The sequence below is a fragment of the Polistes fuscatus genome, unplaced genomic scaffold (assembly GCF_010416935.1).
Source record: "Polistes fuscatus isolate 324 unplaced genomic scaffold, CU_Pfus_HIC Scaffold8, whole genome shotgun sequence".
Classification (NCBI taxonomy): Eukaryota; Metazoa; Arthropoda; class Insecta; order Hymenoptera; family Vespidae; genus Polistes; species Polistes fuscatus.
The window spans coordinates 1610109-1634629 of record NW_025113162.1 but is presented as its reverse complement, the minus strand read 5'-3'; the positions used below and the strand labels follow the sequence as shown (position 1 = coordinate 1634629).

Here is a 24521-nt window from a genome sequence, read left to right as displayed (position 1 = left end):
ATAGATAAAATAATAATAATAGATTACATTATATAACAGAATAATTGGATCACATTTTTTTAATAGATAAAATAATAATAATAGATTACATTATATAATAGAATAATTGGATCACATTTTTTTAATAGATAAAATAATAATAGATCACATTATATAATAGAATAATTAGATCACATTTTTATATAGGTATGTATAAATACAAAAAAAAAGGGAAGAATGCATTTGCATGACGTCAAATAACAAAATACCGAACATAATTAAAGGCATTAGTTGATATGGTCGGAAATCTAATTGCAATTTTTATTTACTAAAAGTTTTATTTTATTTTTAATAAGTAATTTATAGTAGTAGGAATTCGCTTTCGCGTGACATCATCAACTTCAGAGTTTATTTTCTTTCATCAGTCATCCTCAAGCATTGACATTTTCGATTAAACTGATCGAACATCCAACACGATTATTATTATTATTATTATTATTTTTATTTAACTTTCAGATAAATAATTTCGTGGTAATGATAGCGTGATCGCGTGGTTATGATCACGGTAGTCTTTTATTTTCTTTTTAGACTCTAATAAGTCATCAACTCATCATTCGAAACTTGAAATTATGAAAATTATTATTACGTGAGGATCGTGTTTCGAAAGAAATTTGAGATTCTTCACCTTCGAATATTTTCTAGAGCGTGACTAATAACGATGGGGTTTGTAGAAAAAGAAAAAGAAAAAGATAAAATAAAAAAAAGAAAAAGAAAAGTAAAAACGAAAACGTTTTTCAACAATAGATGAATTGTTTGCAATTAATTTCATAGAAATTATCTAATTTTTGTTTTTTTTTTCTTTTTATTTAAACGAATTGCAACGCACGTTTAATTATTTTTATTATTAAAAAAAAAGTATCCATGATTTAATAAATAGATTTCATTGTAATATTAAATTAAAATGACCGTGAATTAATGATTCAACTGATACTACTTATTTTCTCGAATAACAACGTTTACCGCCAAATAAAGTTTGTCCGAGGTTGACAAGAACATTCGTGGGAACGAGATCATTTAGCGATCTTCCTTAAAGATAAAGTAACAGCATATTTAAATGCATAAGTATAATATTATACTTATGTAAATAAGTACATACATATATTTTTGATAGTGAACCTTTATCATTAAAAATTTATGTACACACACATATATGTATATAAAAGACTACATACATATAAATAAAATATATACATACATATATATATACATACATATAAATAAAAGACTAGAGTTAAACTATTCGGAATTACAACTCGTAGACTAATCCCCTTAACGTTTCATCACGATAGCGAATGGTACCTCCTGTATTTTGTCACTTGTCAGGATTTAACGGCACATGGCCCCCGTATATAACTTGTAATGGTTAGTTGAACCTTCTAATCCGTCTCTTCCATGTCTCTTCAAAGTTCGTGACTTGAGTATTAAGTAAATGATTTTGGAAATTCACAAAAAATATTACCCTTCCTTTATTTTTTTCCTCTTACAATTCTAACGCATTTAATCGTTATAATAACTTCATATATATATATATATATATATATATGTATATTTGTTAAATAAAAAAAAAACGAGTGTGTGTACTTATGTACGCACGTAAAAAGTTATACTTCTTTATTTATTTATTCCTTACTCTGCCCCTTTCGAGTTTGGAGGGCAGTTATACTTCTTTGGCGTGCCAAAACGAATATAACCTCTATAACTTCAAAAATAACTTCAAAAAAATAACTTCAAAAAAAAAATATCAAAATATAGATATCAGTCCGCACTAAATATAAAGGAGAATTATTATATAAATTAAATATATTATATTATATTAAATTATAATAATATATATTATATTAAATATAATATATTAAATATATTATATATATAAATTATCGAATTAATTTATGCGTCAATGGCCATGGCGCGGTGACAGCATTAATTTCCGCTCGATCATTTAAGTCAAGCAGCGCTGAGTACAATTTAGTACTTGGATGGGTGACCAGCTTGAGGAAAGAAAAAGAAGAAGAAGAGAAAAAAGACGACTTCATGCCGTAAATTTAAAATCGCTTTGCCGCGCATCATAAATACCGACAAACTTCATGGTGTCGATTTTTACCATGTCGCTCGTAAAAATTTCACTCTCATCACATTTTCTTAAACGCGCCAAAAGAAGTATAACCTCAAAAATGTCTCACCTTGTGGATAGACCAACCATCTTAGAAAATAAAAAAAAAGAAAGAATTACGATTCTAGACGAATAAACTCTACAAATAGAAATGTTTATCTAACGAAAAGATTAAAACCAACGTGATAAAACATACTCGATAAAATTTCTCCCCTATAGCTCGTATAATATTCTTACACTTTATGGTTGCAAGATAACGGGCATAACTCGTACACATACATACATATATATATATATACGTGTAAATGTATCGTACGATGAAAGATATAGAAATAGTATACCCATGTAGATGTATAGTTCTTTAGGGGAATCAAAATGTAATTAATGCAATTAATTTGCGTAAAATCACGCGTGATAGCAATGAAGCGTTTTACAAGATCATTTCATCTCTCTCCCTCTTTTTTTTTGCTATTACGAATAAAATGTTATTTTAAAAAATAGGATGAAGACGAAAATTACGATACACTTTCTTTCTCTTTCTATCTTTATTTCTTTATCTTCATTTTTAATTTTATCCTTTTTTTTCGTTTTTGTGGATATAACCAAACAGTTAATATCTTCTTATTGAATTATTTCATTCTCTTTCTATATCTTTATATTATACTTTTATCTTTATTTTTATTATTATTCTATTCTCGTTTTTTGGGGTATATAAGCAAACAACTGAAATTTCTTATTGAATGATCTCTTTCTCTTTTCATCTTTATTCTTATCTTTGTTATTTTATTTTAATTCTTTGTTTCGTTTGTTTTTGGATATAAGCATGCTACTAGGATTTCTTATTGAGTTATTATATTATACCGGAACCAATATAATACACCGTAAGATAGGCAGAACAGGTAAGTGGCGTTTCTACGAGATTAAAAAGAAATGAATTAGAATTGGAATTAGAAGAAGAAAGAAGAAGAAGAAGAAGAAGAAGAAGAAAGAGAAGAAGAAGGTATACACTCGTGTTAGATCGTTGCTTTGGCAACGACATATCGCGTACAAGATGCAAACCGACGTGTCGAGAGAATATAAGAGTGAGAGAGAAAGAGAGAGAGAAAGAGAAAGAAAAGATGGTGCGTGACAGTAATACCCAGCCATATTCCATAACTTTTCTTTCAAAGTTGATATCTCGATACTTCTTCCTCATCTTAAGTTGAGATACCTTTACTTACATACTAATAACGCTCACGTCCATCATCTAACCATCTAATGTTCCTCTTTTTTAATCCTTTTTTGTGTCTTGTGTACAGGTACAACATAAACCTGATTATTTCCTCTTTCGAGTGTAAAACATTAGATTTATATGAAATATTTCAAGAAGTTGATAAATTTTATAGAAAAGAATTTTCCTGTATTTGATTATATTACTGTATATATATTTTGTAATTTTTGAAATCAATTGATATAGTTGGATCAGTAAATTTGTTGATTTTAATTGTACTATTACAAATTATTAGATCAATTTGATGATCATGCAGTAGGAAGCAGAATTGATGCGTTGTTGTAGTTTATTTACTACGAAGTAATAGATTTAAAATGTTGTTAATTTTATTATATCGATCGGATTACATCGAGTGATATGCAGTTTAAGAAACCTGAACGATTTCTTGTAATATTCTTATACGTACTGTAAAGAAATATCGATGTAAATCTATAGATGCAGCAGGCATGTATATAATTTGCGGTATGTATTTATGAAACAATGAACGAATTGTTCGAGTGGAAGTTGTCGATGTTATCGTATTAGTGAATTTTTCTACACGGTGACCTAAAAGTTTCTAGACCATTACGAAAGGTGATGGAGCATACTTTAAATAAAGCTTGCCACTGTCAAGAAGGAAATGGTAGTCATTTGAAGAATATAATCAACGAAGCTATAATAATTAAAAATCATTTCAAAAAAATATATATTTGCCGGTTATAATAGAATAAATGTGTATTTTTAATATGTAAAAGAATGATTTTATTTGATCTAGTAACTTTTGGGACATCCTGTACAAGTATTTATTTACGTGTACATGGGGTTTGAGAATAGTGAAGTGGATCGTGTTATGGTGATATCGATTGATATTCGATCGTTCAAAGACTAAACTATCATGTTATTTCATAGCACGAAGTGCTATGAATATAACGAGAGAATAAAGAAGATAGAAATAAAAAAAAAATAGGAAGAGAGAAAGAGAGAGAGATGATTTTTGAAAAGATTCAGTAAGGTAAGCAACCATTTATTATCGCCAGCTGATAAATTTTAATGCATCGAATAGCCCAAGGACGATTATGCGAAAGATATTCCAGAGTTCATCCTACGATATGTTAATAATGTCGCTTGAGGTTCCTCTAACGCAGTGTTTCCCAACATACATTGTAAGAACGCATGGGGGAGGGGGATAATTTCATATATTTAATCGTAATATTTATTATATTAGTATTTTTAATGATTTTTTGATCAGTTATTTAAATAAATAGTCAGTAATTACAAAATAAATTGGGGCGTATACTGTTAACAATCAGTAGTACACTAATTCATCAAAATAATTGTTAATATATTAAATAGATAATCGGTATTTATAATAAATAAATTGTTAATACCAGTTAAATACTGTGTATGATCAATAATTACAATAAATTATCAATATTACACAATAAATAATCAATATTTATAATAAAATATTAATGTATATCAAAAATATTACAAAATATTGATTAAATAAATAAAATTTTAATAGATTTGGGTTACTTTAGAAAAATTATAAAACAACAGTTCTACGAGTTGTTTTTTTTTTGTTGTTTAAAATACATATTAATAAATTATTCTAAATTTTTATAATGAAATGAAATGTGAAATGATACAATAAAAGATTGGGAAACACTGGTCTAACGTTATACATCAAACACGTGCATACACATACACACATAAAGATATATACATATAAATACATACGTTTAACGTATCGAAGGTTATTGAAATTCTCTCGAGGTAAGAAAAATTCTGAATAACCAACAATTTTCAATAACTTACGGGTGGCCCAACGACGTTTAAATGTATTCTCTCTCTCTCTCTCTTTCTCTTTCTACGTTTTTAGAAAAATTTTGAACGCTTGGAGGAAGCCGAGGAAGAGAAAGGAAAAGTTGACTTTGAAATTGAAAATATTGAAAAATGGAGACCAGTAGGGGTACAAAACCTTCAATCTTCATAATATAAATTTATTATTAGACATAGTTATTATATCGACTTTAACTTGCAGTTACTTTTATCAAAAATTATCTTTACTTTTGATAGGTGCTTTTTACATTAGTTTTGCATCATGTCAAGCATACAAAATGCGATACACGACCTCGTACTACCCCTAATCTTACAATTAGGATCGATTCTATGTAAATTATTCGATAAAGGGATCGAATAATCGGTATACGTTCTCAGAATATTATTTCAAATGCTCTATTTCGCGTTCTTATACAAAAAAATACCAATATAGAATTTTATTTTTGTATTTTATATTTTTCTACGTAAATTTGTATTTTTAAAATTCTGTTTATTCTCCCACGAACCTTATACATGTCAAAAAGTAATGTTTTTGAGATCATTGATTGACAAAATGTTTTTTTTTTAATCGTTCAATTCTTTTTATTTTTGTTTGGTAAAAAAAAATAAATATATATTTAATATTGAAAATAAAATATATTTGAAAAACATATGTAAAAATTGAAAAAAAATTACACGGTTGTATCCGAATTCTTGTTAACACGCTCGTTTATGTTTAACCTTTCTTTTTTTCTTTGTTTTTTAATCGAAGATTTATAAGAAGAACAACAAACATGTCAGAATACCAAAGATTTTCTCAAAAAAACGGCGTAACCATTCAATTTGATCGAAATTTTTTTTCTATTATTGGAAAAGGGGCAGTTAAAAGAAAAATAATAAAGAAACATGGCTGCGTTAGAAAAAGTATTGCCGTGTCTTTCTCTGTAATCGGTTGGAACGCTAGTGGAATCGCGAGTTGAGGATAAAAGAAGAAATATCTAGAGAAAAAGGAGAAGAAAAAAAAAAGAAAAATAAGAAGCGTCGAGAGAAAACGAAAGCAGCATCACGAAGCAGTTGAAAGATTTTTCCACGAATTTCACGCATCGCGAAGCACGTCGCGTGACGCCGGGACGAAGACGAAGATGAAGATGAAGATGACCCCCTCGTCTTATCTTTTTTTACTTTTCTTCCCTTTCTTTCTTTCTTTATTTCTCTCATTCTTTTTTTTCTCGTTAATTCGAAATTTTCATTCTTGTGGCTTGAATTTTTGTGAACCAATAAATGTTAAACATTTAATAATATCAATAAAAATATGGCTTTAATCGTATATGAATTTATATATTTTTTTTTTTTAAAGAAAATGACAAGATGATTAATTCTACTTTTCATATTCAATTAATTAATTCAATATTTATATTATTATTATATAATTTTTTGAAAATTATATATTTTTATCATAAAATTTTATTTGAATCATTTTCTTTTTTCTTTTTAATAAAATCCTTAAACTAAATTCAGTCAAATATCATTTGTCAGATCATTGAAAATAGCTAACTGTATAACTTGGCATAATTTATTAATTAATTATAAAATAATTTTTATTTAATCTTAATTCAGTAATCAATTCTACCCTCGTGGAATTGTTTATTCCAAAAAAGGGAAGAAAATACAAAAGAATTGATCTACGGCACCATTAAAACTTCATGTCTGTATAAACAAATGTATGTGTAACTATCTAATACACAAACACACTCATATACACACAAAGAAAATTACTAATTGCAAATCTTAACGAAGAGGAAAGATTGAGTATATCATAGAAAATAAAAATAACGAAAGATGGAATTAACAAAAGTTGAGATTGACGAGCAAATAGCGATCTATATCTCATGGTTTAAATCATAAACTTTTAATTGTGTTCCCTGTAAAGTGAAACAAGAGCATCCTGACTCTCGATTGAAATTAATGCACACGAACGACTCCGCTCATCCTCGTAGGTGTTTATTACTTCTCAGAAGTCTAAGATGGAAAGAAAAAGAAAGGGAAAGAACGATAAAAAGATGTCTGAAGTTAGATAATAATTGAGATTTACGGTATCGATAGTTGGTCCTCGTAAAATCAACGACATCCCATTCTTGTGTCATTCGTTTCAATTTCATGTTTCCTTTTTTCCCCCCATCAAAACACACAAACAGAATTCTATTACTACTAATAACATTACTTCTACTATTATGACTAACATCAATACTTCTACTTTTACTACTACATTATTTCTGTTTTCTACTACCATTAATACTTCTACCACTACTAATACATTACTTCTGCTTCTACTACTATTAACACTTCTACTACTATTACTATTACAATACTTTTATTACTACTACTATTACTCAAACATTATTGCAAATATATTAATATTATCCTTACATTATTACTACGATTACAATATTTACGCTACTACTACATCACTAATACTATTGCTATTACAACCAAACCACTACTACTATCATATTACTATTACTATAACTAGTTGTAGTAATACTCGTACATATTACCAACCACTACTATTGGTGTAACCTAACTAAAATAAATTTTCTATTTCTATCTTCTATCCTCCTTCATAATAATCATCTTCATCTTATCATAATCTTCTTCTATTTATCATCCGGAAGAAGATTCTTAAATTCCTATCCCCCATTTTAGCCGTTAAATTTACTGGCTAAAAGCTCAATAAGAAGCATGAGAGAATAAGAGGCGACGTTTAAAAGCGAACATCACGTAACTCGATCGCTTTAATTATTTCCGTTATTAACAGAACGATGTCAAAGTTTTGTTTTAATTTATTTCTTTTTAATTTTTTTTTTCATCTGTCAGATAATTCGTTTCTATGAGATGTTACGATTAACCACCGAGCTAATTATCTTTTTATTAACTTTTAGCACAATTTAGTTTTCCCCTTTTGTTTTTTATCTCTTTTTTATACCACATATGTGGATACGCACGAGTTGCTATGGTTTTTCTTTCTGTTTTTTTTTTTTACAAATTTTATTATACCCTTAGATCGACCGATGTGAAACCTAAAAAATTTTAATATAAAAGTTATAAAAATAGAAATACTAGTATTGATTATTTGAATATAAAATATTAAACATTTTTCAAAATAAATAATAAAATCATTTTTATTCGCGTTTAAATATAAAATACTCGAAATATTTTCTAATTAAAAAAAAAACAAAAAATAACAATAATTTTATTAAATTCGATATATAAAATAGTCCGAAAAGATTTGGAATTAATTTTTAAATTAAAAATACGATCGTTCAATGTAGTTTATATCATTTGACGTACTTTAAATATAAATTAGTACAATTTATGAAATTATTTATTAGCCAACGAAATACCAAACTACCTACGTAAATGGATAAATACGTGGACACGATATATCAATGAAATAGAAAAGAAAATGCCCGAAGGATGCCTACACGGAGGGAAAGAGAGAAAGAGAGATGGTTAGATGATGTGAGCTGTAGGAACTAGCTGTAAATTAACCACACACGATCGGTGCTCGGCTCGTCTCTTCTAAGCTCGTTCTATGGTCTTACCTTCCGATCCTGTCATCTCGAGGTACGTATATCTTCAAACGCGTGCACACTCGAATAAACTTAGAACAGAGAAAGAGTATGAAAAAGAAAGAGAGAGAGAGAGAGAGAGAGAGAGAAAAGACATAACAACTCTCATGAAATTTCATTACAACCTTTACGTGTATAGATTTATGTACAATGCATCCACATAATATTTATGTTTGTGTGTGTTACCAATTCTCATACTCGTATCTCTTCATTTCATTTACTATCTCTCTCTCTCTCTCTCTTTCTCTCTTTCTCTTTTCCTTCCATTCTCTTTAAAAGGGACAATATATTCCTAGCTGTTAAAATCAAATAACTTCTATTCTAATTTTTTATCAATCATTGATCATTTACGCACACGTGTATTTCTATTTATTTTAATCAGACCGTTCGACGCATGCACGATGAATATGTTGCGTATGCAAATTTAGCTTACATCGCACACATTGTGTCAATGAATAGTAAATTTCAAGAACCTTTAGGAATCGTTTTTTTTTAAGTGAATACTTTGAAAAAAATAGAATTATTTTTAACAAATCATTCTATTTTTTTGTTTTTTATTAGATTTAAAATTTGTAAAAGCATTCGTGTTACATATATTCACTCATGATCATGAAATTAATTGGCATACATATATACACCCACATATTCAATGAAAGCCACAATTCGTGAAAATTATTATCTACCTTATGAACAATGGAATGTATTCGTTATTTTTTTTTCAAACAATTTATAAGTCACACGTACATTCATTTGTAATTGTTTTAAATAATTCGTGAAAATTATTATCTATTGTTTGTAGATAGTAGGTACACGTTAGTTATTAGTTTTTTCTAAATAATTTAAGAAGAAAAATATCGAAAAATATTTTATATTCCTTACGGAAGGAGTAAATCGTAAAAAAAAAAAAGAAAAAAACCAAAAAAAAAGGAAAAAAACCCCAAAAAAAAGTAAATTGCACGTAGAAAAGTACATGGAAAAGAAGGACACATGCAAAGACCGTACGCAAAACAGTGTAAGATTCTACCCCGAGTGCACTGTGGTTAATGTCCCGTTTGATTGGTCGCCGATAGGATAGTACGTGATCGCGGTGAAAGATCCGATCTGCAACGCACCAAGGATCAAGGCCAACGTCACCACTCTCCCGATCGATACATCTATAGATCCATAGATCTATAGATCCTTTCATCCTCTTATAATGCAAACGATTATTTCTTCCTTTCTCTCTCTCTCTCTCTCTCTCTCTCTCTCCAAATGATCATCAATTCATTGACCATGTTTTTACAACTATTTCTTTAGAAATTCTTCAAATGTTTGTTCGCATGATTAAGAATATTTTTATAATGATTAAATTTGAGATAAGAAAGATTCTAACGATACACTCGAAGCATAGCAATTAATAAATTCTCAATGAAATTAAATTTTTAAGAAGATCGAGGAATTTTCGATTCATCATTCGTATTTATATTACAAAGATCGAGAAATATTTGAATACTATGATATGTGAATGCAATGAAATATTTTATCCGTGTAAATGTATAGAAATAATCGAGATATTTATCAAAGAATTTTTCCATTCAATTCGATCTACGATAAACATTCTTTTCTAAGAATTAATTTCGATAATTAGAAATCTTCGATGTACCCATTTTATCATATAAGTAGAAAATAAAAAATATAATAAATACAAATAAATAAAGATATTTATCTCTAGATGAAAATTAATCTTAATACACAAAGAAGATTCACTCTAAACGTACTCTAACGAAGAAAACAAAACAAAAATATATATATAACATTTCCAAGATAGTCATAAGAGATAAAATTAATTTTAATATACAACAAATTACATATAATACAATATATAATAATACAAAGAAGAGAGGATAGATAGATCCCAAGTAAGAGATCAGAAATTAAAATAATTATACTTAAAGATTAATCTCGTAAAAACGTTCATCACGCCCACGCGTGATTTCTCTTCCTTTCCTCTTTCCATATTTCTTTTTCTTTTTCTTCTTTATATATAAAATTTTTGTTTAAATTCTTGATCGTTTTTGCACGTTCTATCTCTATCTCTCTCTCTCTCTTTCTCTCTCTCTCTTTTTTTTTCTCTCGTTAGTTAACGTTCCAACAAGAGGCAATAATACATCCAGCTATAATAATAACGCAAGTACGCGAATAATCTGGGATTGGCAACGCCCTCGCTCGCGCAAACCTTCTTCGAGTTTCGCGTAATCGATGCCTGATGAAGGAAAGGCTGCTAGCTTCGGAAAGGTAACTCTCTGAACAGATGAGAGAAATCTATCGTAACGGCATCATCGGCCCGTTGCCGATGCCAGGTAGGCAGGTATGCGGTAACGATTGTCCTTTTCTTCGGATCTAACGTCCAACACGATGAGGAACGAACTTGCCAGTATTTATTTTTCCTCTATTCGAACGGTACACAAGTTTTGTTTCGAGGAATTAGAAAATTATTAAAAAAAAAAAGAAAGAAAAAAATTGATTGACAGAATTATAGTCAGTGTATTTCACATTCTATTCTTATTTAAAAAAAAAAAGAAAAACTACCGTAAATAAGATTATAAAATCGTTCAAAGAAATATAATTGAAGTAAGAAAAGGAAATTTATAAATGAAAAGATGAATGAATCATTAATTTGTAATTAATAATAATATTATATAAATTAATACAGTTTTTGACTAAAGGAAAGTATTTCAGTTGTTTCTGTAAGTTTATTTGATTTTAAATTAAAATTATTACAAAAATATATAATCGAAATTAAAAAACAATTAATAAATATAATATTAAGTGAAACAATATATATAAAAATTATTTGACAAAAAATTAATTTCATTTAAAGAAGTATAAAAATTATTTAAATAGCACAAACACAAGATTTGTTTTTTTATATTATGAAAAATTGTTAAAATATGATATTGAGTTTATAATTATTCACAGTAATGGATATATATCTGGGATAGAAATAAGTAGAAATAAATAGTAAGTGAGAGGATGAATGAAATGAAATAAGAAAAAGTGAAAATTTCACCAAGTCAAGATAAAACATACAACTTCCCTCGTACAATTTTCTAACAGGAAGATCCTATCAACTCGATATGATTCTTATCTTTACCAAAAGAAAAAGAATTAAAATCATTTTCCATGTAATCCGTATAACATACATACATGGTCAATATAACCACGTGTGTATGTATGTATGTATAAACGTAGTCTTCGAATGAAGGGAAGATCGAATAGCTCTCTTTAACCGGATAATAGATTAACGAGATACACGAGTTTCATGGTTAGATGCATTTGCTTTTAATGGAGATTACGTATTTTTGATAAATTCCAGAGTATCTTCTCAATCTCTCCTCTCATTCTCCCTGATCGATCGATTTATCCAAACGATTATTAAGTAAGATGATTATTATAGTTCACCCACGTTATTATTTTTTTACGAAAAAAAAAAAATACATAATATTTAAAAATAAAAAATAACCAATCGTTTTTCGAGATCATTTTTATCTTTTACGTTTTTGTTTGTAGACAAATAAGTATAGATATTACGTATTTTTTCATTCATTCTAAAACACGATTACGTTTGTTCTAATTATTTATTTTAACTAAAAAATAATAATAATAATATTTGCAATTCAAAAAGATGGTAATCACAAAAAAGAAATCATTCGTCTTGTACATTTACGTTAAAAAACAAAAGTAAGAATGAAGATTACGTATTCGTAATGAATTTCAAATCATCTTAAAACATTTTTAATACGATCCATTTCTCGAAAAGATTATACAGTAGAAAATAATTATATTAACTCCAATAACAGTAAATTAGAGCGACAAAAATCATAAACAAATCATTTATCAAATTTTCTATAACGAAAGAAAAAGTAAGAATCTACTTAAAAGTTGCATACAAGAACGATGCAATTCTCCTAAACCATTAACGTTATTATAATAAAATCTATATAATTGTTAACCATTATCCAATTTAAATTATTATAATATCAAATTAAAATAGAAAATCAATAAGAAATAGTTATTCACTTACAATCTGATAGTCCAGTCCATCTTAATTCCAGCGATGATCATCCTGCTTCTTCTTCCAATCTCTCTCTCTCTCTCTCTTTCTCTTTCTTTTTCTTTCTTCCTTGTTCTTGTTGATCAGTAAAGAGAGATGATGATCTCTTCTTTCCGTTCTCGATGTAACACGTCTTGTTCCTTCTTTTCGTCTCTCTCTTTTTGTTTCTTTTACTCTCTTTTTTTCTTGGTTGTTTCGTTCACGAATCACAGAACACTTCTTCGGTGTAGAAAACGAAAGGTATATACTATTCAAGTATATACTACGTGTATTCAACGTGTATGTGTATATATGTATACTTGTGTGTGCACGTTGCGTGTGTGTGTGTGTGTTAATGTACGTATATATAAAAGTATTACTTGAGAATCTTATGCGTTTCCGCACACCACTTTTCCTTGCAGTCGAACGATTGCGTTATACTACTACTGTTACTATTACTACTACTATTATTATTACTTCTACTACTATTACTATTACTACTTTTACTATATAATACTAGTACTACTTGTATTAAAATACTAGTATCTTACTTTGTGTTCAAATACTAGTATACTATTTTGTATATATGTGTGGTAGTATACTGCTGTTCAACGTTCTTCCGAGTGTTCTTCTACTTATGTTAGTTTTCTTCTTTTCGCCCACTAGCGCGTATCGGAGGGTTCCAGAAGTTTTGAAGTAGTATTATAGTTGTCGGTGATGGTGATGATGATATTACGGTAAAATAGAACGTTTATATATTTTTTATTTTTTTTTTGTTATATTCTATCTTCTTCTATCACGTATAAATAGATAAAAGTATTCTTCATTATCCTTTTTCTTTTGTTGTTGTTGTTGTTGTTATTCTTCTTCTTTTTCTGATTTTGTTTTTTAACTCTTCCTCTCTCTCTCTCTTTCTAAGTATCGTTTTCCTCAAAGCTCGATGGTAGGAATAATTGAAAGAACCGATGTTAGGGTTATAATAACGTTAGGATCTAATCTTTAAGTTAGATTAGAAAAGTGGTGGAAAAGTGGAGCAACAACGATCGAGTGTGCACGTTCCCCGATCGTCGTGAAACACTCTCTGCTGCGCTAAGATATTCGTGCTCGTAGCTGCTCGTCTTCCACGGCGTTCGCGAAAGGTGGGAAGAGATGAGTAGTGAAGTGGAGGAGGTGGAGGTGGATGTAGAAAGGTGGGGTGGTGGTAGAAAGGGTGGTGGAGGTAGAGGAAAGCAAAAGAGGTGACTGTGACGAACACTATGACGAACAAGAAGAACAAGAAGAAGAGGATGGTGATGATGGTGAAGGTGGTGATGGTGATGGTGGTGATGATGGTGGTGGTGATGGTGGTGGTGGTGGTGGTGGTGGTGGTGGGTAAAAGTAGAAGTCCGCGAGAGGATGCTCACCGAGTGGAGCACTGCGTCGTAATGACATGCTCTAGGAGTCTCCACTCGGTTTTGTAATAACCACGGTAAAAAGTGAATTTCCCGCTTGGAGAAGAAGGGAAGTGGGGAAACGTTCTAAGGACCAATCGCAGGAACATTGAGCTTACTTACCTTGACCAATAGCAATCCTTCCTACACCGGAATACAACAGACCGATATATTCTTCCTTTATTGGCAGCCGGATGCTGCCGCATCAGAAAACATTACTTATTATTTTTCATTTATATATATATATATATTTATTTATTATCTTTCATTTAGCTTTTTTTATCATTATTTTTTCCTTTTTCTTTCTTTTTTTTTATCAATAGTTGATACTTACATACTATTATATTTTTTATTCGAATTTTTAAATATACATGATTCGGATATCAAGTATGACTTTTGTTTTTGTAATTTTATCGTTTAAATTACAATTCTTCCCTCGCAATTATATATTTATTATTTAAACAAATATCATAAATAGTCTGATATAACCGTATTCGATTTTTCGAATCTCTGATCAAAACAATTTTGTTCTTTTTCTTTTGTAAACCCGAACTATCATAAATTAGATTACTATCTGCGTTCTTTCTTTTTATGTTTCTTTTTTTTTCGAACACTCAACTTATGTATTACAGAACCAATTTATTATTTTGACCGATTAAAAGATATATATAAATAGAAACGTACAAATTATTTATAATATATTTAGTATTAAAAGAAGATTAATAGTGGAATCCGTTTTACGTTATTTCATTTATTTCATACGATGAATGTTCTCGATCCTATCGGCATAGAGCATTAGAGCGGAAAGTTAAGAGGAAAGAGAGTAACAGAAAAAGATAGAAACAGATTGCGAATAGAAAGAGAGAGAGAGAGAGAGAAAGAGAGAGAAAGAAATGCCTGGGAGGAAGGGAAAAGGGCCATTGTCTTCTCTTCAGGCTACTGACGCCACTGCTACGTCCTCGTCCTCGTCGTTGTTGTTGTCGTTGTCGTCGTTGTCTTTCTAGTATCATCCTACTCAAAAGAGAAAGAAATAAAGAAAGAAAGAGATAGAGAAAGAGAGAGAGAAAGACTACACTGTCGCTGTTCGCAAAACGTTTCCTACGAGATTCCGCTTCTTCGCACTCACCTAACGGCATCCTTCGCATCCTGCAGGGAAATTACCGAACTGCTTTTGCTCACCCAAAGGAATCCGTTTGGTCTGTAAAGAAACAATGGGAAACTATGCGTGTTCTGACACGCGAACATATTTCTTTTTTATTTTATTTTACGATCTTCCCCCCTCTTCGTCAGTTATTTTCTTCCTTCTTCGTCCATCCCTTTTTCTCTTTTAACGCGTTTAGAAAGAAAAAAAAGGAAACAAAGTGACATAGATTATGTCTTACTCCCGATTAATATGATTATTTTGTATTAGTTTGGTTGAAAGAAAATTGTTGAGTGTTTAGGATGAAAATGAAGGATTATGAGGAAGAGGAATGTCGTTGACATTTTTCTTTTTTGGTTTACTTCACAAAGACTACTAATCATTTTTTCTCTCTTTTATTGTCCCCCGATATTAATTAAACATTTGCAATGAAAATAAAGGAATACGAGGGAGGAGTACACACACACACGTTGTCACATTTTTTTGTTTATTTCACAACTCTCACCGTTCACCTTTACTTTCTTTTTATCATTATCCCTATTTTGTTATTAAACACTCATAAAAACAGTTCAATAGAAAATATTTGTAATCTCTATAATAAAAATCTAATTTGTTGCATACATTTCCGATGAACAAAATAATTTATACGATAATGAAAACACACAAATGGCGTAAAGTGTATTAACAAATTTTTTTTACTAACTTATTCGTTTCTGTTAAATTTAAAAAAAAAAACTGTAAACTCGTAAAAGTAGGTCGTTACATATGTGAACGTGTGTCTCTCGTAATGGATTATTAAATGAAGATAAAAAATAATATTATTTCATATCTATATAATTTGTATACCAGATAATATGTGAAATAATTTTACTTGGAAGATATGAAATGTGGATACATTTATTTTACCCAGAGACCTTATTTAGAGTATATTATTTTCACGTTCAAATTATATATGTATATCATCTCATTCGAGTCCTAAGACATAGTATATAAACCTACATATGAGTATATTATACATAAATATAGCATATATATATATACACAAAATATATATATATATATATATATATATACACACATATACACATACACGTAAATGATTGATCTAATCGCGGAAACGAATCAGGCTCAAAGGCAAACATATCGTTATCTCTTATTGTAAGAGGCGTAATACCGGGGTGGTAAACACATATGAGTTATTTCAGGGAGGAATGAGAAAGAAAAAGAGAGACAAAGAGAGAGAGAGAGAGAGAGAAACATAGACGCAATTAACTGTGTCATACGAACGTCCCAGTGCTCTCGTAAATGTGCAATTAAATGAACTCTCTAATGAGCAGCCATAAGGTAATTACACCGACACAGTATTTCAATTACACGCGCGTAAAGTATTCTTTCGTATTTGTTACATCTTACAATTAAATCTACGTAAGCAAGCATACACGTATATATATATATACACCTGCACTATTTTTATTTATTTATTAAAGAAATATCTGCGCGATCTATTTTATTTTTATTCATTTATTTCGTTTTTATTTTTTTCTAATTGATTAGTAAATAATATTTTTTTTTTACCTTTAACTTGTATTCAAGTCATTGCATACTTCTTTTTTTGCCTTTTTTAATATTAACCTAATTATTTGTTTTTGTACTTTTTTTTTATTTTAGATTAGAATTAGAAACAATTGCGTATATATAATTCAAGATAATTTTATTGGAAATCTTATTTCATTATTAGTCTATGAAATACGAGGATGGATTGAAAAATTGTGCAAAATATAAAAAGAAAAATAAATAGAAATAAAATAAAAGTGAAGTGAACTTACAAAGTTAAACTCAAAACTTGTCAACTCATCCGCATATTAAAATAAGAAATAATAATTAAATTTAAAAAAATTGGAGATAAAATTCATATAATATATAAAATCGTTGATCTAGAAAATATATTTCACATATTACATTAATATTAATAATGATTTATGATAATTCGATTAATATAAATCAACGAATATGGATTTGAATTTTATTTGTTGTTCGAAGTTGTTAAAATGATATCGATATAAAAGATGTTTCAAATAGATCCAGGGATAATTTTCAAACGTTCGCAATATTCTTTGAAAGTTTTAAACCAAACGCGAAGAGGATACGAGAGGAGTACAACTTCCTCAAGTTGGACTTCTCGACAAAACGCATAGGGAAACGGCAAAAGTGCAACCCGTCGTTTGGCGAAGTCGCTTCCGCGAATATTCCGTGCTCTTGGATAACGGGAAAATCTATATTCCCAGTGGGAATTGACGAAATTGACGTTCGAGCAAGCGCGGTCAGAAGTACTATACCTAAAGTAGTAGTAAATTTATCTGAATGTATATATATATATATATATATATATATGCATGTGTGTGTGTGTGTGTATATGTATGTTTGTGTTTACGTAGATCAAGTAAACTTCCGTGGAGGCGGCATCTTCCTTTTCTTCTTCTTCTTCTTTATCTTTTTCTTAGCAGTTTCGAGACTCACCGTTTGTTCTTTTTATACCAGTGAACAAAAAAAAAGCAAAAAAAATAAAAAAGAAAAATATTTGAGGGAAGAAACGAAGAAGAAGAAGAAGAAGAAGAAAAGAAAAAAAGGGGAAAAAGAGGGAGGAAAAAGAAATATCGAAGGATCCTATGGTGGTTCCGGGTTCGATTCCCATGCTCGAAGAAACTCTCCTTGGACGCGAGGAAGCACCCAACTCCGATCTAGATTGAGAGAAAGAAGAAGGAGAAAGAGTTAGTAAGTGAGTGAGTGAGTGAGTGAGTGAGTGAGAAAGGGGTAGGGGGTAGGGGGGAGAAAGAGAGAAACTGGGAGTCGGCTGGACTATCGAACACGAACTGGTAGCAATAAATTTATTACGAAAAAGAATCTTACGGGCAAGGGTCAAAGCGAGCCGAAGAACAACTAGCCGAAGGGATTACTACTTCGAACTCTCTTATCGGATCCCTTTTCTTCAAAGGGAAAATAAGGGATCTTCGTCAAACGAATCACCCCCGATTCGATTAACTTTCTTTACTTAATCGCAATATCGGTGTTTTTATATTTTTATTTTTATTTTTATTCACGTGATTTAGGGTAAACTTTGTAAACGTATTTATATATATGCGCGATTTAAATTAGAAATTTTAAATTAAATGAATAATATTATTGAATATTTAATAGAAGTATTAGCATAATGAAAGCATTACTTTTATTTAATTATAATTTAATTCATTTAATTTGAAATTATATTTTAACAAAAAAATATGTTGGAGAAACGTCGACGATTGAAATGAATTGTTAATATTTTTATAAGATTTTTACAAAGTATGTATTATAATATACTTCAAAACGGGTTTTAGATATAAATGTAGGTGTGTGTGTATATATGTAAATTTTATTTAAAATATATAATTTAAAAAATAATCTTAAATATTTATATATATAATAAAAGTATTAGCATAGGACAAGCATTACTTCTATTTAACTATAATTTAATTCATTTAATTTGAAATTATATTTTAACAAAACAAAATGTAGGAGAAACGTCGACGGTTGAAATGAATTTTTAATATTTTTATAAGACACTTTTATAAAGTAAATTCATTTAGAGATATTAAAACAAAAAATAATAATAATAATATTGAATTATCAACCGAAACAATTATTTTTATTGATTTAAAGAAAATTGAATAAAAAGATAAATAAAATTATTAGAAGGTAAAAAGTGAAGAATGGTAAAGAGAAGGTGTTTTGTCGAGAAATCTTTCGTAATCTTATAAGAGTGTCGGTGTAACTGGAAAAGAAATCGTCATGGTGTCTCGTAAACGTAAACTACGGAACGTCTTTTAAATCCGTAGCGTTAGCACCCCTTAAGCGATAAGAGAATAACAACGGTGGACGTCTTCCAGGTGCGAACGGTACATTAAATTAAGTAGCCAGGTCGTTGAAGAAGCAAGACGATTCTTCCTTCGATAAAATTCACCCTCGGGACATTTTTTGATTTCACTTTGCTCGGTCAAATTCATTCGATGCAGTTTGCACTGTTTCTTACACTTGTTCATTTTTTCTTTTTTTTTCTGTTCTACTCGTTAATCGTTTCTACCATTTATTTAAACCGCATTTCATTTTGTTTCCTCGCGTATCTCATAACTTTTCCATCGTATTATATTTATTTTTAATTAAATTTACAATGTTGTTTCTATATATATATTTCTTTGTTTGATCTGCAAATAATTTTTTTATTATAATAATATTAACTTATATATCTTTTATTAAATGTGTAAAATATCTTTTTTGATTAACAAATACTCTTTGAGTGTTTAATAATTGTTATTAATTTAATTAATAATACTAAATTTTCTCATTAAAACAATTTCAATTCGATATCGATAAATATAATTCTTTTTTTTTCTAATATTTTCTGAAATATTAATTGCGTTAATTAATTTTTTTTTCTTATTTCCTATAAAATCTGTGTCAAAGAGTTAAAAGAATAGGAAAATATAATTAGAAAGAGAGGGATCTGAATGAGTGAGTCTTAAGGAAGAAACGTAATGTTGTATTCGACGAGAATCGATCGAAACCCACGATAAAGTGTTGGTGACGTTGCAAGTAAGGTAAGAGTACGTAATGTTACAGTTACATAGCAGTTGAATCCATTGTGTCAGAGTTATGTGAACTTTTGAAGGTCTTGGACTATCCGCGCGAATTCGAGTGGAATAGTCGAACCGATTAGCCTCGTCAACGAAGCACCATGCTTTGTCATCTTCCGTCATTCTTTATTCACTTCCGCCTTTCTTACCGTTAATTACTTCGCATTCCTAATGTCTTCTTATTATTATTATTATTTTTATTATTACTACTATTATTCTTTTTCAAACAATAAATATCAGACTATGGGAATAATGAAATAATTATTTCTACTGTCAATATCTTTCACACACACACACACACGTTCCTCTAACATTATTATTAATATTTCAATTAAATGCATGATTACATTTAAAACGTTCGAATATGAAATCTAGGTTTTTTTATTTTTGTTAATAAACAGATTAAAATTAGCTAAGTATTTTCAACAGTTCAGTTAATCATTTGTCGTATTTAATTACACTTTAATCGGATATATAAATTGTTGATAAATTTAGAAAAGAAAAAAGTAGTTATTTATCGTATGATAAATGTTGCATAATAAAATATTCTAATATTTAAAAAGAAAAAATGTTTTTTCATAAATAAATTGTAATTTTGTTATGCTTAATAATACTCCAAATTGTATTTAACAAATTTTAATTAACGAGATGTAAATATTTTTTACTTTAAAAAAAGAATATAAATATAAATATTGAAACATTTGTTGAAATAATTTTTATATAACAAAAGAAAAAAAAAGATAAATTTGAGTAAACGATTAGGTTTCATTATCGATACACACCATGTACTTTATCGATATCGTTCGAAGGAAAATAAGTGATTAGAGTTGTTTTGAGATATTCAGAAGCATTAAATTCAGAATAGATTTTTGAATTGCGAGCGTGGAAAGGTATTCTAAGTAGATAGTAGGCGTAGGCATAGTAAGCTGAGCATGCATTAGCTATGGTGGTCCACCTACCCTCATGTATGCGATGGTCACGGCATGATATATACAGGACTGAGACTCTTCGAGTAGATCGGCTTTGATTTAGAGAAGTTCAAGCAGGTAATTTCCTCCAATAACAACCAACTTGGACGATCACGACTCGGAAGCCACGGTGAATCTTCAGGAAGCGATCGGAATAACGTTTGCTCCTACTTATACTTATATACATAAATAAGTACATATGTAATATACATGGGATAGTCTATACATGCACAAGTTTTTAATAGATGAAAAATATTACTGTTGCCAAAAAATATTTTCACATTTTAAATAGGCTCAATATTGTTAAAAGTGTTTTCTAATATTTTTAAACAACAACATTTGGATTTATTTTATCGTATTTTTCGTATGTATATGTATGAGTGTGCAGATTCACTTTAAATAGTTCAGAAATAGTTCTATTTAAGAAATACTTTTACATTTTTTTTTTCATACACACGTTGTCAACATTTATCTTAATTGATCGTGAAATATTTTCCCTTTTTTTTAACTTAAAAGTTAATAAAGTATATATAAAAATAATAATAGGTACTCACAATAAAAATTTAGAAAATATGTCTCGAAAATGTTAATTGATTGCAAATAATTTAAAATTTTGATAAAAATGTATACAATTTTTCTCGTGTAAATAAATCCAAATATTTGTTAATCTTGTATCTGGAATTTATTTTGGTAGTAAATATCTAAAATAGGGGTTGAGAGTTATCGGTTTGTTTTATGGAACGGATAATAAGAAAAATACGTTAAAAGGAATAGCAATAAAGGTCGAACAAGACCTTCCTCTCAAGGGATTTTATGCTACAAGGGAGTCTCGGAGACTCGGATAAAATATGGAGCACTTTGGTGGTGGTGCGTTTACACAAGAATGATCTCGAGTATCAACCAGCTGTTCGATCTTTCGATACAATTTTTTCTTTCTTACCTTTCATTTGTTATACTTTTTATTAATTGCTAAAAAAAAAAAATGTTTCCAATAATTTCTATTATTTTTATTAACTCACATTAAAATAATATTTATTAATCGAATGATTGTATTTAGAAATTCTCTCTAACAGAATACATTTCAATTGATTCTCGTGGAATGCACAATTATTTAATCGTACGTCGATCTTTCAATATCGATCGAATCAATACTATCGATCTTCACGCGTGAACGATCGTTCACGGAAATGTGTATATTATGTCACGATCTCTTATCGTGATCTAATACTTGATTTATATCGTTGAAATTTAAGGATGATTTGTCGGTACAATCGGAAACAAAAGTTAATGACATTTTCATCAAATCCATATCTCTTAATATCTGTTGAAATAGATGATTTAAACCAACTATTTTTTTTAAATTGAAATTTTGATATAAAGTTTCTAAAAGAATGAAATTTAGTGATCATTTTATTAATAATATTAACATAAAAATCTCAATTTAAGTGAAAATTGTAAAATAACTTTTGTTTGTGACTGTACCGTGAATTTATATAACACGGTAAATAAAAAAAAAATAGTTGGTTTAAATCATCTATTTCAACAGATATTAAGAGATATGGATTTGATGAAAATGTCATTAACTTTTGTTTCCGATTGTACTGACAAATCATCCTTAAATGTCCCGTACAAAAGCGTGATTCATTCCACCTGACAAAATTTAAAAATCAATCGATCAAATTTAATTAATCGATCCAAATTTTCTTTATATTTTTCTAATTCAATTTAATAAAAACCCTGACGCAATCCTGTTCACTCGTGAAATGAGTCACACGTATTTCAAAATACCCTGTATATAATAATTAATTTTCTATGGTTATTTTATATAGAATAATTTCTCTGTATTGTGTGATAATAAGATTCACCGTTAGATCGTAAAATCTTGATGAAATAAATAAAAATAATAATAAGAATAATTTAAATTTAAACCATGGCAAGATAGTGTAGGAACCATAAGTCGCAATAGCTTGTAGAAGAAATAATTGAGGGGAAGGAGGAGGAGGAGGAGGGAGTTGAACGGTCACGCGATCCATCGAACAACTCGAAGAAGATCGATCTTCTTTCGAGATCACAAAGGGAAACGTGTTTTCTCACTGAAAACATCCTACACACAATCAGCTTCATAAATTCTACTTTCAACGAGCGTTTCCTTTACTAATAGTTAGATAATAATAATATTAAGTATATAAATATATCTATCTGAACAGTTTTCAATTATCAACGTTGTAAAATAATAGGCCAACGATTCGGAAATAATGTAATTGAAAGTTACAATCATTTTAGATTGAATGAAAACGTTTATGAAGCTAAGAGTTATCCGGCTTCGATTCGAACCTAATATAATTGATTTATAATTGAAACTTTCGATATCGAAACAAACCGTACTTGACCTTGAGAGTATACTGATTCTTTGTTTTTTTTTAAATTAAAAATATATTAAAAATTACATAATTTGTACAGCGTGTAACAAAAGTTTCTAACTGGATTAAAAGTTCTCAGGTTGATTTTGAAAATTAATTACTATTTTTCGAGATCATCTAGGGTCATTTCTTTTTCGTTTTATAAAACAATAAACATTGTTTTTAAAATTACAAAACTTATAATAAAATGATAGACAAAGAATAATATTACACACGGATGGTAAAGATTACATGGTCGTTTATTGTCACGGTTCGATTATTTCTCATTTTACGAATATTCTCTTGATCTCACTTTTCTCGCACAACCATAACTTGCTTACGCGTTAATTGCATTAACTATCCTATCTATATATATTAATATTTTGTTGTCTTCTTTATCGATCATTAAAAGGATACGGCTAATACCGCTTGTAATGATCTGACGATCCATCGATCTATCGATCCTCCGGAAAACGCATTCTACGTTCCTTTACGTTGCTAATTGTAGCCTGCCGACTACACCAGACGAACTCGATAACCCGAGTTATATGTATACGCAAATCGAATTTTAAAAATAAATCTTGCTGGAATTCAAGAAGATTGATAGACAGAATCAATTAATCTCGAAGGGTTTAATATACGAATTATCCATTTTTTTCAAAATGTTTAATACAAAATAATAATTTTTAATAAATTATACGATTAAATTAAAAATTCCTTTTGTATAATTAAATATTAACATTTTGAGAGTAATCTATGTTTAATAAATTACAATATCAATAAATTCGATTAAAACATTACAGTAATATATAATGCAGTTATAATTATATAATTATATGATTATCATATCATATTAAATATAAAAATTAAATATTAATATAATTATAATAATCCAATTAATAATACAGTAATATATATATATTATATAATAGCGTCAAAATTGCAACAAATAAAAATGTCATCAATTTGAAGTAAACCTATATATTTAATAAATTA

The 24521-nt window shown here is 28.8% G+C and overlaps 1 protein-coding gene across 1 annotated transcript in view; it reads right to left on the bottom strand.

The window, feature by feature from the left end:
• LOC122524728 overlaps positions 1–12940 on the bottom strand; it is a 73355-nt gene extending 60415 nt beyond the window's left edge. Inside the window, exon 1 of the mRNA XM_043647133.1 lies at positions 12912–12940. Within this exon, the coding sequence (XP_043503068.1) occupies positions 12912–12931 (20 nt within the window). The 5' untranslated portion in view covers positions 12932–12940. The remainder of the gene's footprint in view (positions 1–12911) is intronic.
• Positions 12941–24521: the final 11581 nt, after the last annotated feature.